This window comes from Nelusetta ayraudi, unplaced genomic scaffold (assembly GCF_046127955.1).
Source record: "Nelusetta ayraudi isolate G7.1 ecotype Tasmania unplaced genomic scaffold, CSIRO-AGI_Nayr_v1 ptg000013l, whole genome shotgun sequence".
In the NCBI taxonomy this organism is placed as follows: domain Eukaryota; kingdom Metazoa; phylum Chordata; class Actinopteri; order Tetraodontiformes; family Monacanthidae; genus Nelusetta; species Nelusetta ayraudi.
In genome coordinates this window covers 2047834-2061535 of record NW_027466063.1, presented here as the reverse complement: position 1 = coordinate 2061535, position 13702 = coordinate 2047834, and the positions used below count along the sequence as shown (strand labels likewise).

The 13702-nt window shown below is 46.7% G+C and overlaps 1 protein-coding gene across 1 annotated transcript in view; it reads right to left on the bottom strand.

Moving 5' to 3' along the window:
- Window positions 1–13702, bottom strand: part of LOC142885912 (homer protein homolog 3-like) — a 31684-nt gene that overhangs the window by 11376 nt on the left and 6606 nt on the right. The window contains exons 3-5 of the mRNA XM_076022710.1: window positions 5628–5784; window positions 4457–4588; window positions 4245–4352 (exon numbers count right to left, since the gene is read on the bottom strand). Coding sequence (XP_075878825.1) covers window positions 4245–4352; window positions 4457–4588; window positions 5628–5784 — 397 coding nt within the window. The remainder of the gene's footprint in view (window positions 1–4244; window positions 4353–4456; window positions 4589–5627; window positions 5785–13702) is intronic.

Here is a 13702-nt window from a genome sequence, read left to right as displayed (position 1 = left end):
TTAGCTCGCTAAGCTTTGTCAAGCCGCTGCCGCCGCTGTTATTTTTTATTTATGTGTCCACTGCATCAAAATGGCAATGCTTAAGATTCCCCCAGAAAACCATGTTCCCTCTGAATAAACAACACACACACACACACACACACACACACACACACACACACACACACACACACACACACACACACACACACACACACACACACACACACACACACACACACACACACCTCCTCATCCTTCAAAAACACACATCTCACGCTGATGCGATGCTGTAAAATATGGATGGCTGGTGTTTGTGAGGACTGAGTGGGAGGAGACGAAAAGTGCTCCAATCAGCTGGTGAAACCGGTGAAAAATGAGAGGTGGGGCTTCCCTGAGTGACATCACAAAGGGCTCTTTTTGAAAGGTGGAACCAGCAAAAAGGACTTTTCACATTTGTGGGGAATATTGTCGTTAGCGATTGCAATGAGACAAATGAGACATTCAAAGATAAAGAATGAACACATCACTTCTTGACACGTAAGAACCTTTGGTAAATAAAAAAATAATGTGTTGTTGTGCATTTGCAGGTTTGTGCCGCTCCGTTTGGTTTTTCACCCAGCTCAACTCCAGACTTCACCGTCTCCTCCTGTGTCTCGTCTCCGAAGCTCCACAAACACAACCGAATGCTGCAGCTTCAAACCGCACGCACGCAGATCCCCTGCTGCCATCCCCACATCCCAGGCAGCAGGCTGCACACACACACACGCACACACACACACACGCACACACACACACACACACGCACACAAGCACACACATGGGCGCTTTTTATTTTATGACAGGCTGATCATTTAGAAATAAAAAAAAAAAACTAAACAAAGAAATACAGCCAGGTGAGGAACAGTGTTCTGTAGGTCTGTAGGTTTAGATGAAGTGAATTCATTTTTTCTGGGGGAAGCTGCTGCTGCATAATTCCCTGCGGAGTTAGACTGGTGTAAACTTTTTTTTTAACAGGCTGAATTATTGACAACATCTCCAACTCGCATTCGGTAAACACGCAGCTCTCCGGCAGAAATGTGCACGCCTAAAAATACAGAATCCAATTTGTCGCCCTTGGTCACATGTCCTACGGCTGGTGGAAAGTTCTGCCAGCTCGGCAGAACACGCTGCGTTCGTGTCTGCGCATTAGCGTTACCGCATAGACACCAGTGTTTGCATCTTCAGTGCCGGCAAAGTTGACTTCTGATCAAATCAACATTATGTGATGAATGAAATCCAAATTCAAGGACTTCTTAAAAAGGTCCAATGTATAACATTTGGCCTGATGTACGATTTTCACATTGGCAAAAGTTTAATATACTGCCCATAAACATCTGAATAAAAGTGTGTACTCGCAGTACAATAAAAGCCATTTGGTTTTCCTACCCATAAAACGGTTCTTATTCATATACATATAAGAAGATACAGTACAGAGCATCCTCAAAAAACCACCAAAGAAGAGGGTGGACACGGTATCTAGTTTTACATGCGCAGACGCTCCACAGTTTTACAAACCCTCTGGCCAGCAGGAAGCAGGTGAAGTTCACCGCCAGGTCACGTTTGGTCTCTTTTCTCTTTTTTAACTTGACACTCAGACCCCCTTGCAGTTAGACTGCGTGGCAGCCTCTGAGAGCCTAAACTGTGCTCTTGGCCGGGATTAGCGCCACGCCGGGTGCTGCCATCAATACTTGGCTGAGACTCATTGACGAAATAACCTTCAGTCTTCTGTGGCAGTCGTGACAGGAGCGTCGCTCCTGCCCCGCGGCCGCTGACAACCAGGCAGCCCAGAGTTTCGCCATGATGAGATAATAACCGCGATGGCACCTTTACACTAAGCAGAGGAGCCTTCAAGGCCCCGGCACTTAATCACTGCAGCCGTCAGTGCAGGCTGGCAGCCTTGCAGCAAAGTGCTGCATTTCCGTTTGGCATGTTTCAGTGTGTGTTTTGTAGCCCAGAGCGGCCACTGCTGTCAAACATTTTTTTTCCCATTCGCTGTTATCCAGAGATAACAGATTCATTTCAATTGTTTTCTCAAGATCATGAGTTGGTTATCTGATTATCCAGGGTAAAATGAAGAGAGATAAAAATATATTATGAATGCATGACCGCTTAGGGCTTACTTAATCTTTTTACTTTACTTGAGCACTGAAATGTGTGTAATGAATGAATGCATTTGTTGGCACATACATGTTTAATAACATTAACCAATGCTATTTTTTTTTTTTTTGCATGTTTATTTTTCTTTACTGTAAATGTACTGGACAGTGACCCCAAAGCCAAGGTGCTCAAAAATAGTCTCTCTCTAAAATATGGTCCAGTTTTATATTAAACAACAATCCTATTATAAAGGAATTACTTTGAACAGAATTTGTATTGTATGAAGTAAAAACCATGTTTACCCAATGCAAGGAGTAAAGTACAGATATTTGTGAATAAATGTAGCGAGTAAAAGTAAAAAGTCATCAGAAACAGATACACTCAGGTAAAGTGCAGCTACCTGAAAAATCTAAATTAAGTTTATTAGAAAAATCTAATAAAGTACAAATTAAAGTATTTGTACTTTGTTACTTCCCACCGCCGCTATTGAGCAGCATCTCCTCGCCACGACGGGATGGATGAATCCAGCCGGTGCACCTGAGAGTCTGGCTCCAGGCTGCACAGACGGCCACATTCCACACAGAGAGAGAGAGAGAGAGCGCGCTGCCGCAGCAGAGACACTCAGAAGTGTTAAATCCATTTCACACATGCTTCCAAGCGCTCACATCGTTCCTATCAACCTGCAGCACGCGGCTGCTCCCCCTCAGCGGAGACGCAGCGCCGAGCTTCTCCTCCTTACATGCTCTCGCTCTGCCTCGTTTTCGTCCAAAGTGAAAACATTCTTTCGCCTGTTTTCACGGTAAAACTCAGCAGACGCCCCATTTGCATTTAAATATCGTTCACCTTTAGAGCCGGCTTGGATAGAAAAAGTCTGGGGTGAGACAGTGACCCCTGTCGCGAGACAGCACAACCCCTGCGCTGGTAAATGTCAGCCGGTCTGATGAGACGTTGCGCCGGTGGAACTTCTTGAGCTCGATACTGCAGCTTCGCTCTGCGGGCTGCAGGAGGAGGTCGTCGTAGCTCGCGGCTAATAAGACCGTCAGACATGTGCTTTTGTTTATACGCAGACACACCAGCACAAGCACACACACACACACACACACACAGTGTCAACAGAACAACCAAACAGACTTTTATTGCCAATAGCTGGCAGAACTCCTGTGTAAACAGCAGCGACAGCGCGGCAGCCAAAGCCTCCCGGAAGCCGCCGCGTGACATTGTTTCTCTCCGTGTTTATACAGTTAAGTCTCGCAGCATGGCCGCCCGCCCGACCGACCGACCGACCGACGCTGTAAATGTCAGAGAAGAGGCCGCCTGGAAAATAATCAAGGGCGGGAGGACAGAACGTTTCCACCAACCACGCACACAACCTCCATTCTTCCCCCATCGGGAAACTGAGAAATATGGAGTCGTCCGCTCCAAAGAAGCGCCATCCCCGGTAGGATGAAGGCTGCCCATTGTCCTCCAGCAGCAGCGGCAGCGGCAGCGGCAGCAGCAGCCAGATTCTGCTCCATTATGGATGATTAAGCTGCCACCCTTTCCTCCGTTCTCCATCACTCCTCTCCGTCGCCGTCCCGAAGGTCGCTGCCCCTCCGAACACCTCCCGTCTCTCGTCGCATTTGTCATGCGTGAAATCTTTTAATGGAGTTAACCACTGGGAGAATAATGGAGCGGCCAGATGGGGATCAATCTAATCCCTCGTGAATTTGTATGTTTAAAATAGAAACGTGGCCGCGGTCGGCCAGCCTCCTCGGAGAACCTGCCGTCCGAACCTCGTTGAAGAGGGAGCTGACGCAGTTCGTAGTCGATGGCTTTGGATTTTCACAACGATCCTCAATTTTTTTTCCTCACCTTTGGGTTTGATTTGCTGAAGATTGGAAGAGTGGAAGAGTGTACCTCTCTGAAATGCCGTCACCTTTCTGCCGCTAACTCAGCGCTCTGCAACTGAGTTGAGGTCCATTTAGAGCTGAACCGCAAAGGACAGCGACGGATTGTGCTTATGGGAGACACTTGTGACGGTTTTTCTGGCACCGCTTCCGTTTGTTCAAGAAAAAATGGTTTTGATTTTGTTCTTTTCAAGATTGTCTCTCCTCACGCGTGCGCGGGGCGTCGGCGGAGAGCTTTACCTCCGGAGCTGCGATGTTCAGTCCCGGGTTGGCCAGCTCAAACCTCTCCTGAGATTTCTCCCTGGACAGGCGAGCCGCCTCCTTCACCTCCTTGAACTGGTCAGCAAACTGCAAGGGAGGGGCAGGAGCCATGAGGTGGCGCTCAAAAACACACCTGGGCTGAGTTTAGAGCCAGGGTGCGACTGGACGTGAGGTGTGCGTGTTGCTCTCACCTGCTGCAGCTGCTGCTCAGTGGAGAAGCCCAGGCCGTACACGGTGTTGGCCCGGCTGTCTGCCCACTGGCCGAACTTGTGGGAGGTTTTGGTGAAGGTCATGTTGGGGGTGACGGTGCTGTTAATGATGGCCTGGACAACAACAACACACATAATAAGAAATGGGAGGTTTTATCCATTAGAATGATTACATGGATTTCGGAAGTGGCAGCTGTTTAAAAATCCCAGAGTCTGATCAGGCCTGAACTAAATGGGAGGGGAGGGGTTACAAAAGGTCGTCTTCAAGGATAATCAATTCACCATTTCCTCATCTAATAATCATTATTAATTTCAGTCACCCTCAAATGCCAGATTAATTACACAGTGTTGTTGTTCCTCTGTTGGATGCGGCAGCACAGGAGATGGCTGATTTTTATCAGGCTGTCAAGGGAGCAATAATTCAGCCAGTATTTGATCAACGCAGTAAACAGGCTGCCGTCTCTGTTTCAGCTGAACGTCACCAGTGGGGGGGGCGGTTGGAACTCTGTCCATTAATTACCAGTTATTCAACGGCAAAGAGGAGGGTATAAAACTAACAGAGACGAAGAGCCTGAAACTCAATAGCAGACAGTGGATCAGTTTACTAATGCAGAGAAGATATTTCATTTATTACGACCGCACTGACAGGATCAGCTGTGGTTTCCAGCTCCTGATGAAAACATCCAGGAAGACGGTAGCAGCAAGGGCAGAATGTTAGAGTTAATTCAGCAAACCTGATTTCAACCATGTTTTTTGCATTACCTCTGATCTGAAAGACTATAACCACATAAAGCAAGCATATTAACAAATTAGAGGAAAGTCATTTCCAGTGACGCAGTTACCCTAAATTGCCTAATGCAAATGTATTCTTACTTAATATGAATTAAAGGTTGTTTGGAAACACAGCAGTGTTAAATTACAGAAATCGCTTTCAACGGCAAAACATACCTCTTCCCATTGCCTGTCTTAAAATGCAGCAGAAAGACTCAGAAATTCTCCAAGGGAAGAAAATACAAAGCGGAAAAGCTTTCAGCCCACCTACCTTCCACCTATGACTCAAACAGACTGACCTCTGACCTCTCCCTCAGCACAGGGACAAGCGCATCTTGAAACCAATCACAAACAAGCGCGAGGCGCGAAGGCCGACGCCCACCTTTGTGCCGCCCACGCTGATGATGCGGTAGACGCTGCGGCCGGCATCGTAGAAGAAGGACACGGTGACGGCGTGCTTGCTGGCCGGCAGCCAATTGCGTTTGGTGGCCGGGTCGATCTGAAAGACATGGGCTTTGGCACTGTACATGGGCTGCTCCCTTTGAAAACACACAAAAACAACAAATCCCAGCATGTCAGTGACGCTCACATCCAACAAATCATGGTTTCATATGAGACTGAATGAACTCAACTCATATCTGTGCACAAGCTGCGGCGACCATCATTTCTGTAATCTTCATGTGAGATTTGACCTTTAAATAAATGACAGTCAGGCACCCTTTAAAGGTTGCATCCAGGTTATTATAAAGTGAACAGTTTAGTCACAACTCGTGCGTACGTCGGGCTTTACAGGTTTACAGCTTGCATACAAATTGCGGAACACAATTTTGTGTAAAGTACTTTTTTTTTTGTACGAGCCAAAAAAAAAAAAAAGATGTTAATTGGACCTTTTGTTCCAATGTCTTGAATGCAGTTAGATGAGGCGTGTGGTATTATTATAGTTTTTTTTAATTTTGCTTTTATGGTCCCATAGCAACAGCTGGCACTGCAACAACAGTAATATCCCCGGTGATTTATCCCCTTCAGTGAGGCCAAAGAAAGTAAGAAACAGGGATGTCTTTCTTGTAATTTGTCTTAAGCCATTTATATTTTTTAAAATAACACAAGGATGACTCGGTGCGATTAAAAGTAAAAACAAACAAACACTGAAACAAAATGCAACACAGCACGGTGGTGGTCAGCGAAAGTTAATTGGACGCCGCACGCGAGGTGAATCAGACTCTTCTCTGGCCGAGCCCGTCACTCGTGGCGCTGCTCCACTGCAAACAGAGAGCGCAGCCCCGGGGTCAAATATTCCAGCGCTGGAATAAATCTGTGGGCATGTGACTCTCCTGACTGAGCCAGTTTCTCCATGAAGGGAACTCACCTCGGGGCCTCAGAATTTAAAACAGGTTTGCCGTCTCCCCGCCGAGAACCGGCGCCGAGGCATTTAGCAGCCCAACGCGCCGCTCTGAGGTTACGGGACGCTATTAGCGGTTTCTGTTGTGATTATGCATCAATTAGCAAATCCTGAGAGAGAGAGAATGACAACATTATCTGCCACCCAGTCCTGTACAAGTCCGAGTCCATTTGGCCTATTTTGCCAAATCAGCAAAATGCATGAAATTGTGTTAACACATTTAATTGTTGCTATTTTCTATTTCCAACAACATCTTAATTATAAATTTCCACTTATCTTTTTAATGATGCCATGTTACAGTAATGATTGAAATAGACACCGTGAGGCATTTCTTTTGGGGGGGGGGGGGGGGGTTTAATTCATTCTGCATTCAAAAGTTGCTCCAAAAGCAACAATGAAAAGAATGGGCAGCGATCACTTCAGTTCTGCAGTGGCGGCTGGGCCTGGCGAAACAGAAACTTGACGCACATTATTACGCTGATCAAGGCCAAGAGGCTCAAACACTTGGGGACACTAATTAACTAACTGAATATCATCACTGATTCCATTTGACTGAGACTCATTTGCATGTTGAACCCAATCACGTCTACTGAGAGCACAATGGTAATGACCAGGGATAAAAATAGAAAACACTTCCAATTTCCACATAACATTGTTTTTGTTTGGTTTTTTTCATGTTCTTTTCCGGAAGCTCATGTTTTTCCAACGCTCTCATTTTGTCAGATGGCTTTTGCCAAAACACGGCTGAGGTTTAGCTTCGCTGCTAGCAACCCAATTAGCCGTCGCCCAGCCTTTGAAGAGACGCAGCGGGGGGAATATCTGCGGGTCACAGGGGGGGGCGGTGAGGCGCCACGTACGGCCACTTTGCTGAATCCACGCAACATTACTTGGCTAATAGAGTTTGCATAACGTCAGAGCACGCAATGAGCCATTCCCCGGCGCGAGTCAATTACACACCGGGAGAATTAATTAGGATAATGTGCGCTGGGAGCAAGCTCGGTTCTTTGTTTAAGCAAAAGAAACGAACATTTATATAGGTCAGCGGTGGCTATTTGAGGCATTGTTCCCACTGGATTGGGCTGCAGCTACCTTCCATTTGCATACAAACAATACCCGCTACTGTTCCAACGCAGACGATTTGTGCCGCCATTGTCAACAGACACTTTCTATAGGCGAGCACGGACAGGCAGCACAGGCAGGGACTCAGACTTCTGGTCAGGCAGAGCAGCAGAAAACAACGTCAACCTCAAATCACTCAGCAGCATTAAAAACTGGAAACCGGTGGGGAAGAAAAACATATTTTCTTTTGTTTCACAGGGTAGTTTTTCTGCTGGATTTGCTAAATAGCATTTCTGTTAAACAAGCTGATGAGGGGAAAAAAACCGACCAGTCGGCTGCGCTGCGCCTGGATGACCGGCTGACTTGTGTTCAGCCCACATTTCTTGGCTGCTTTCTACCTGCGGACTTCATTTAAGACTTTCTGGTGAAGCGTTTGCTCATTCTACAGAGGCGAGACCGCACATGCGGCCTTTATCAGGCGGAGCCTCACGGTCACACAGAGACGTTCCACAAATTGCATCCGGCACCACTGAGACGCTTCAGTCGGCTGGGGGGAGTGCTCATTCGGCAATGTGCTCATTCGGCTCCGGGCTTTGAATGATGTCATCGGCGATTAGTCGACGTCGAGTTGACCGAAGTCGAGCGAAGCCCGTTACCGCCCGTAATATTTCCCAAAGAATTTGGGTGTTTTTCCTGCGGTCAAGGCCTCGACGGAGAGGATTTGGTTGAACAGATGTTTTTCTAAATTCCACGGAAAGTTAATTTGGTTCAGTGGCCACAGTTACTTTACCCGAGGCAGGTTTTTAATTGCATGTTCTGTGCATGCAGAGGAGAAGAGACTAATGCTAAAATCAGTGGGAATAGTAGATAATTATAAGAGACGTGAAAATACAAAAGGCAAACTCAGGGATATTAATGCAGATTTCTGGCACGAGTTCATTTCACAACACACAAGAAGGGCGTAAGAAATGAGATTGATGTTGTTCAGTGTTTTGCCACTTTGAAATGCAGTAAACTAGGACACGGAGATAAATATATGAATGTGTGTTTTTCATGTACAGCAGAGCTTTTAGGCCCCCACGGCACGCCGAGCGGGCCTGCCAATGAAAAGACAGAACAGTTCACGGAGCAGCACGGCCACCGGCAGGGAGGTCTTTGCCGCTGCCAAACGCTGCTCTTTAATGTCGCTGCCGTACGAGGCAGCGTCCCGCTGCTCCCGGTCCATTGGTGAATCAGCGGAGTGAAATCGTTCAGGTGAAGCGAGTCAGTTCAGTCTTGACCAGTTCTTTTTTTTTTTCCAACGGCCGGTGTTACAGAACCTGTGTCCAGCCAATCTCCCTGCCATATATCTTCCGTCTTACGTTTCTCCAAGTCCCATCAACAGCAGCAGCAGCAACAACAACAACAACAACAAGTGCATTCACAAAGCACATCTGAAGGGCAAGAAGCCGTCACTCGCAACATCAAATCTGCCACGTTCAGCACTTACAAATGCATGAGCTATCACCTCCATCACATTTAACGGGCGTTGCAAATAAAACGACTCATTAAGTCGAAATATGTCACGCCTCATAATACAGAAGCCATCTACGCTCCCATATAATATCCTGTTTCACAGCAACCAGGGACTCAGGTGCGGCAATTTTTGCACAATTAACTATCTCCAAATCTCAAAAACATATTTAGCTTCGCCTTTCACCGTCTGATCACTATTGGCAGCACCGAAAGTGTTTGATTTACGGTCCGACTGGGTGGCTGATAACCAGGACATCCGTGCAAATAATTAGCCTTAATACATTCAGGCTGAACGTCAAGGTAAAACAGGCGGCGTCAGGACTTTCACTCTGTCATATTCGCACCTTAATGAGAAATGATCACTTAACGCTCATCAAGCCAGCGCAGCGGGACAGGTGGAAATCAAAGCCCTGCTGCTTGTGTGGTGCTAATTCCCCGCCCCCCCAAGGGGTGGGTGGTGGTAGTGTGTGTGGGGGGGGGCGGGGGGGGGGGAATCAGGCTGATCAGCCTGGACAGCAAACACGATGTTGTTGGGGTTCGATGTGAGCAGATTAAACCTGGATTAACGTCCTCCCGAGGTGTGCGAGAGCAAACAGGGCCCAGCGGCAGGACGGATGCCTTGTTAAAACTAAAGTGCGCGGTAAAGAGGAGCCTAATTGCTGCTTGCGCGCGCGCACACACACACACACACACACACACACACACACACACACACACACACACACACACACACACACACACACACACACACACACACACACACACACACACACACACACACACACACACACACACACAGTTAAGAGGAGAGTGTGCGGCTCTTGATGAAATCAGGTTTGTGAGTGTACCAGGACAAAGCAGACAGATATTAACGCCTGATGTCCAAGGGAGCAGTGAGTGGGTGAACCAATAAACGTGTCTGTCGCTGAAGCTCTTATTAAAAGCAAAAAAACAAAACAAAAACACACAAGTAAAAGGGGAGTGAAGGCACACAATGTCTTCAACCTGTCCCACTTTCTAGTTCAGTGGAAAACATCCAGCTATGAATTCACGCCTGATGTCTGCAGCAAACACATGTAGTCACTGGGCAGGATGGTTTTTATGCAGCAGCAACATAAACATGATGCTGCTGGCCAGGGGTGGAAAAACTCAGCCATGAGGGAGGCCGGGGGGGGGGGGGGGGGGGGGGGGTCGTTTGGATCAATTATTGCTAATTTATTTCAGGTCATATACGCATCCACATCGCCGTTGCCTCGTGCAAGCCGCCTGCGGAGCGCCCACGCACGAGTTCACAGTACAGCTGAGTAACTAAGGAGGTCAAAATCACGGCATCTATCCATCCACAGTTTCAGTGACAAGACAGCAGTAAATGATTTTAGGTGTAGGGTGAGTGGAATTGATGCAAAGAAGAAAAATGAAATTTACACTTCAACTAAACTTTGAACGAATTAAAGTAAAAGCGTTAATGGTCCGGCCATCATCAACATCATCTGTCATCCTTCGGTTTACCCATCTGCCCTTCATCATCAATCGCCTGCCCATCCGTCCATCCTTTCATCCCTCCATCGGCTCAGGACAACTTTCTCCTCCGACACAATTCCTTGTTTATCTACTGATGTATAATGGGTGTTAGACATTGAAGCCTTACTTATCCATAGTATTCATCGCTTTATGGACATGGGTGTTTAATTACCACAACAAAATCACTGCAGTGACACAGTGTTAAAAATATTAAAGGAATAAACTTACAGGAACAGCAATGTCATGTCTACAAAACGCCAAAACACTTGAAAATGTAAAACTCCCATCAATCGCATCACGTTGGAAAGATAAATGAATGTGTTTTACACTTGAAAGCATGGACTGTGCAATGAATGTAAATGTTTTTCTTTGCACGCGGTTCAATAGCCTTTATTAATGACCTGGACAACTAACACAAGTGGCCCAATAAATTATTGCACAGCGTTCCTGGAGAGTGATTGCCTTCTTCTCAAGAAGCCACTTCATTCTGAAATCCTGCAGCTCATTCTTTCAACCGCATGTGACCGACTAGCGTTCAGGGTCCCGATGGCAGCGAGTGAGGAAGACTGACGGGACAAACCTGGAAGACACTGAGAGAGCTCTGCCGGGATGTGAGCCCAGGCAGCCATGCAGAGGATCAGGCCGGAATCCTCAAGTGTGCTTCAGCTGTTTTCCAGGACATTTTATCTTCACCTCTTAGAGACGGCACGGCAGGAAAAGCCTGCAGCGGGCTGCGGTGGGGGAGGCGAGAGGCTGGGGCGATGGTGCCATGTGGTGTCAAATGATTTTCCCTCAAAAGGGCTCAAACTGTCTTTGATTTGATATTTCTGCCGCCGTCAGTGAGAGAAACGTCGGAGTCCAAGCTGGACGTCCTCCGACGCGAGCCGCAAACGCACAACGGTGTCAACAAATGGGAGGGGTCGGGGGATGGGTTCACCCCCGAGGCCGTCAGCTTCGCTCCACCCTCATCATCAATTTGTCAGAATTCATTCACATTGACCTCAAACTCCTCTTTCCACTTGCCTCTACATCTACGCTGCTTATTTTCTTTCTCTAAGTGTTCATTTCAAATGTTAGTGTGCATTCACACTGGACAGCACTTCAGCCAGCCACGGTTGTGTCTAAATGTGCTTAATAATATTAATAAACAGGACTCTGTTGACCAACATTTATAATTGTGTAGGGCTTCACAGCAAGCTAAAGGTAACCGAGGTGCTTTACAATAAAATCCAGAGAAGCACATAAGAACAGCACAAACAGTAACATCCCATTAAAAAGGTAGACAAGGATAAAATGTCCCAGAACGGCTAGATATTAACAGCCATTCTGAACAAACAATGAGAACGCTGCCGCACAAATATCCAATTTTGGGCTTTGTGGCTCCAATGTGATGTAAAAATCAGTGTCTTCTAACAATCAGGTGTCTCAAATCTGTCAAAAAAAATATGAATTCCATTCTTCGCCTCTTTTGTTTGCTCCACTTCTCGTGGTAATTGTGATCGGTGTCGTGAAGGGCACCGATGCCTTACAGACGGACCCGCTCAGGCTAATGACAGCATCTACAGCCAAGTGTTATTTCTCCCTCTGTGTTTCTATCCACTTCTAGAAACACAAAAACTAGTCCCAGTCCCGTGCAGAGACGCAGCTGTTCCTCCTCCAGAAGATCCAGAAGATTCTGGCTCTGTGTCACACAGAGACTCTATCAGCGCCACATGGTCACAGATGAATTTGTTTGGCTGGCGCCCACAGCAGAGGTCATCAGCAGGACTTGTACGATGGTCCCTCTGCACGAGCTGCCGCACAACAAAGAGGCTTTAATACGCTTCCTCTTGACCACAGCTGTACTCAACATGAGCCTTTTCAATCTGCTGCTCACACATGGTCAACACATGCCCTGGAATGGGCAGTAAATTTGTAAAAATCTGTAATCTGAAAGGGGCACAGGGGAGGCGGAGGCTCATTAAACAAATGCAGTAGTGTTTCAAATAACGTTTCAAAGAATATTGTTGAAGCCTGCACAAATGGGCCTGAAGGTCAGTTCGGAAAATAAATATCAATCGATACCATTGGAAGTTATTTTTCAGATTTATTGATTTCAAAGTACACTTTTATAAATTCTATGAAAGCAGTCCTCATAAAAATGCCAATACCACTTTGGATTGATCACTGAGGCGACAGCTCAACTATCAACTTGAACACCAGATCCTTGTTCCTCTGCATGTTTCTGTTTCATTTCGCCGCCCATAACACCATCAACAACCTTGGACCCGGGCGCCACTTCACCTTCAATCCATCACTTGGCTTTAATTCTGTGCCATCAGACCCGCAGCTCGCATAGGTCTTGCATCTAAATCACAGCTTGGGTGAGGCGCCTCCGTGTAAACTCATTTATTTTCCTCAGTACTCTTGATTAAAAATGATGGCTCCTCTCCTCTTTTGTGGATTTACAGTTTGGAGCTCAGCTTGGTTATTAAGTGCTTTGAGCATTGACCCGCTTGCAGCCAAGACCTTCCCATGGGGGCAACATTTATAACTGACTTACATCAACACGGCAATCAATAAGGATAAAAACACAAAGATGAATCACCTTCTGTGTGGCACAGCTCAAAGTATCTCACTGTCACCACAAAAAAAACGCAGCTTTATACCTGGGGGTTTAAAAACACTGCCAGTCCAGCAGCAACTACAGGCCCTGATCTCTGTGGTGCTCAAAACTTTACACGATAATGAAGTTCTATTTGCCTTGCTTTGCTGTGTCCTGGAAAATTACACGGTAACACCGTGAGATTTCCTGTGCGACGTTGACGTAAATGGCCCAAAGTGTTATGTTTTAGCTGCAGTCTGGGACTCGTCAGCTGACTCATTAAACAGGGGACGGTGACACATTGAAGAAGAGAACGACAGCAACATGTGGAGCTATAACATGCGAAACATGGCGTGAACTCTGATGCCACTGGCACAAG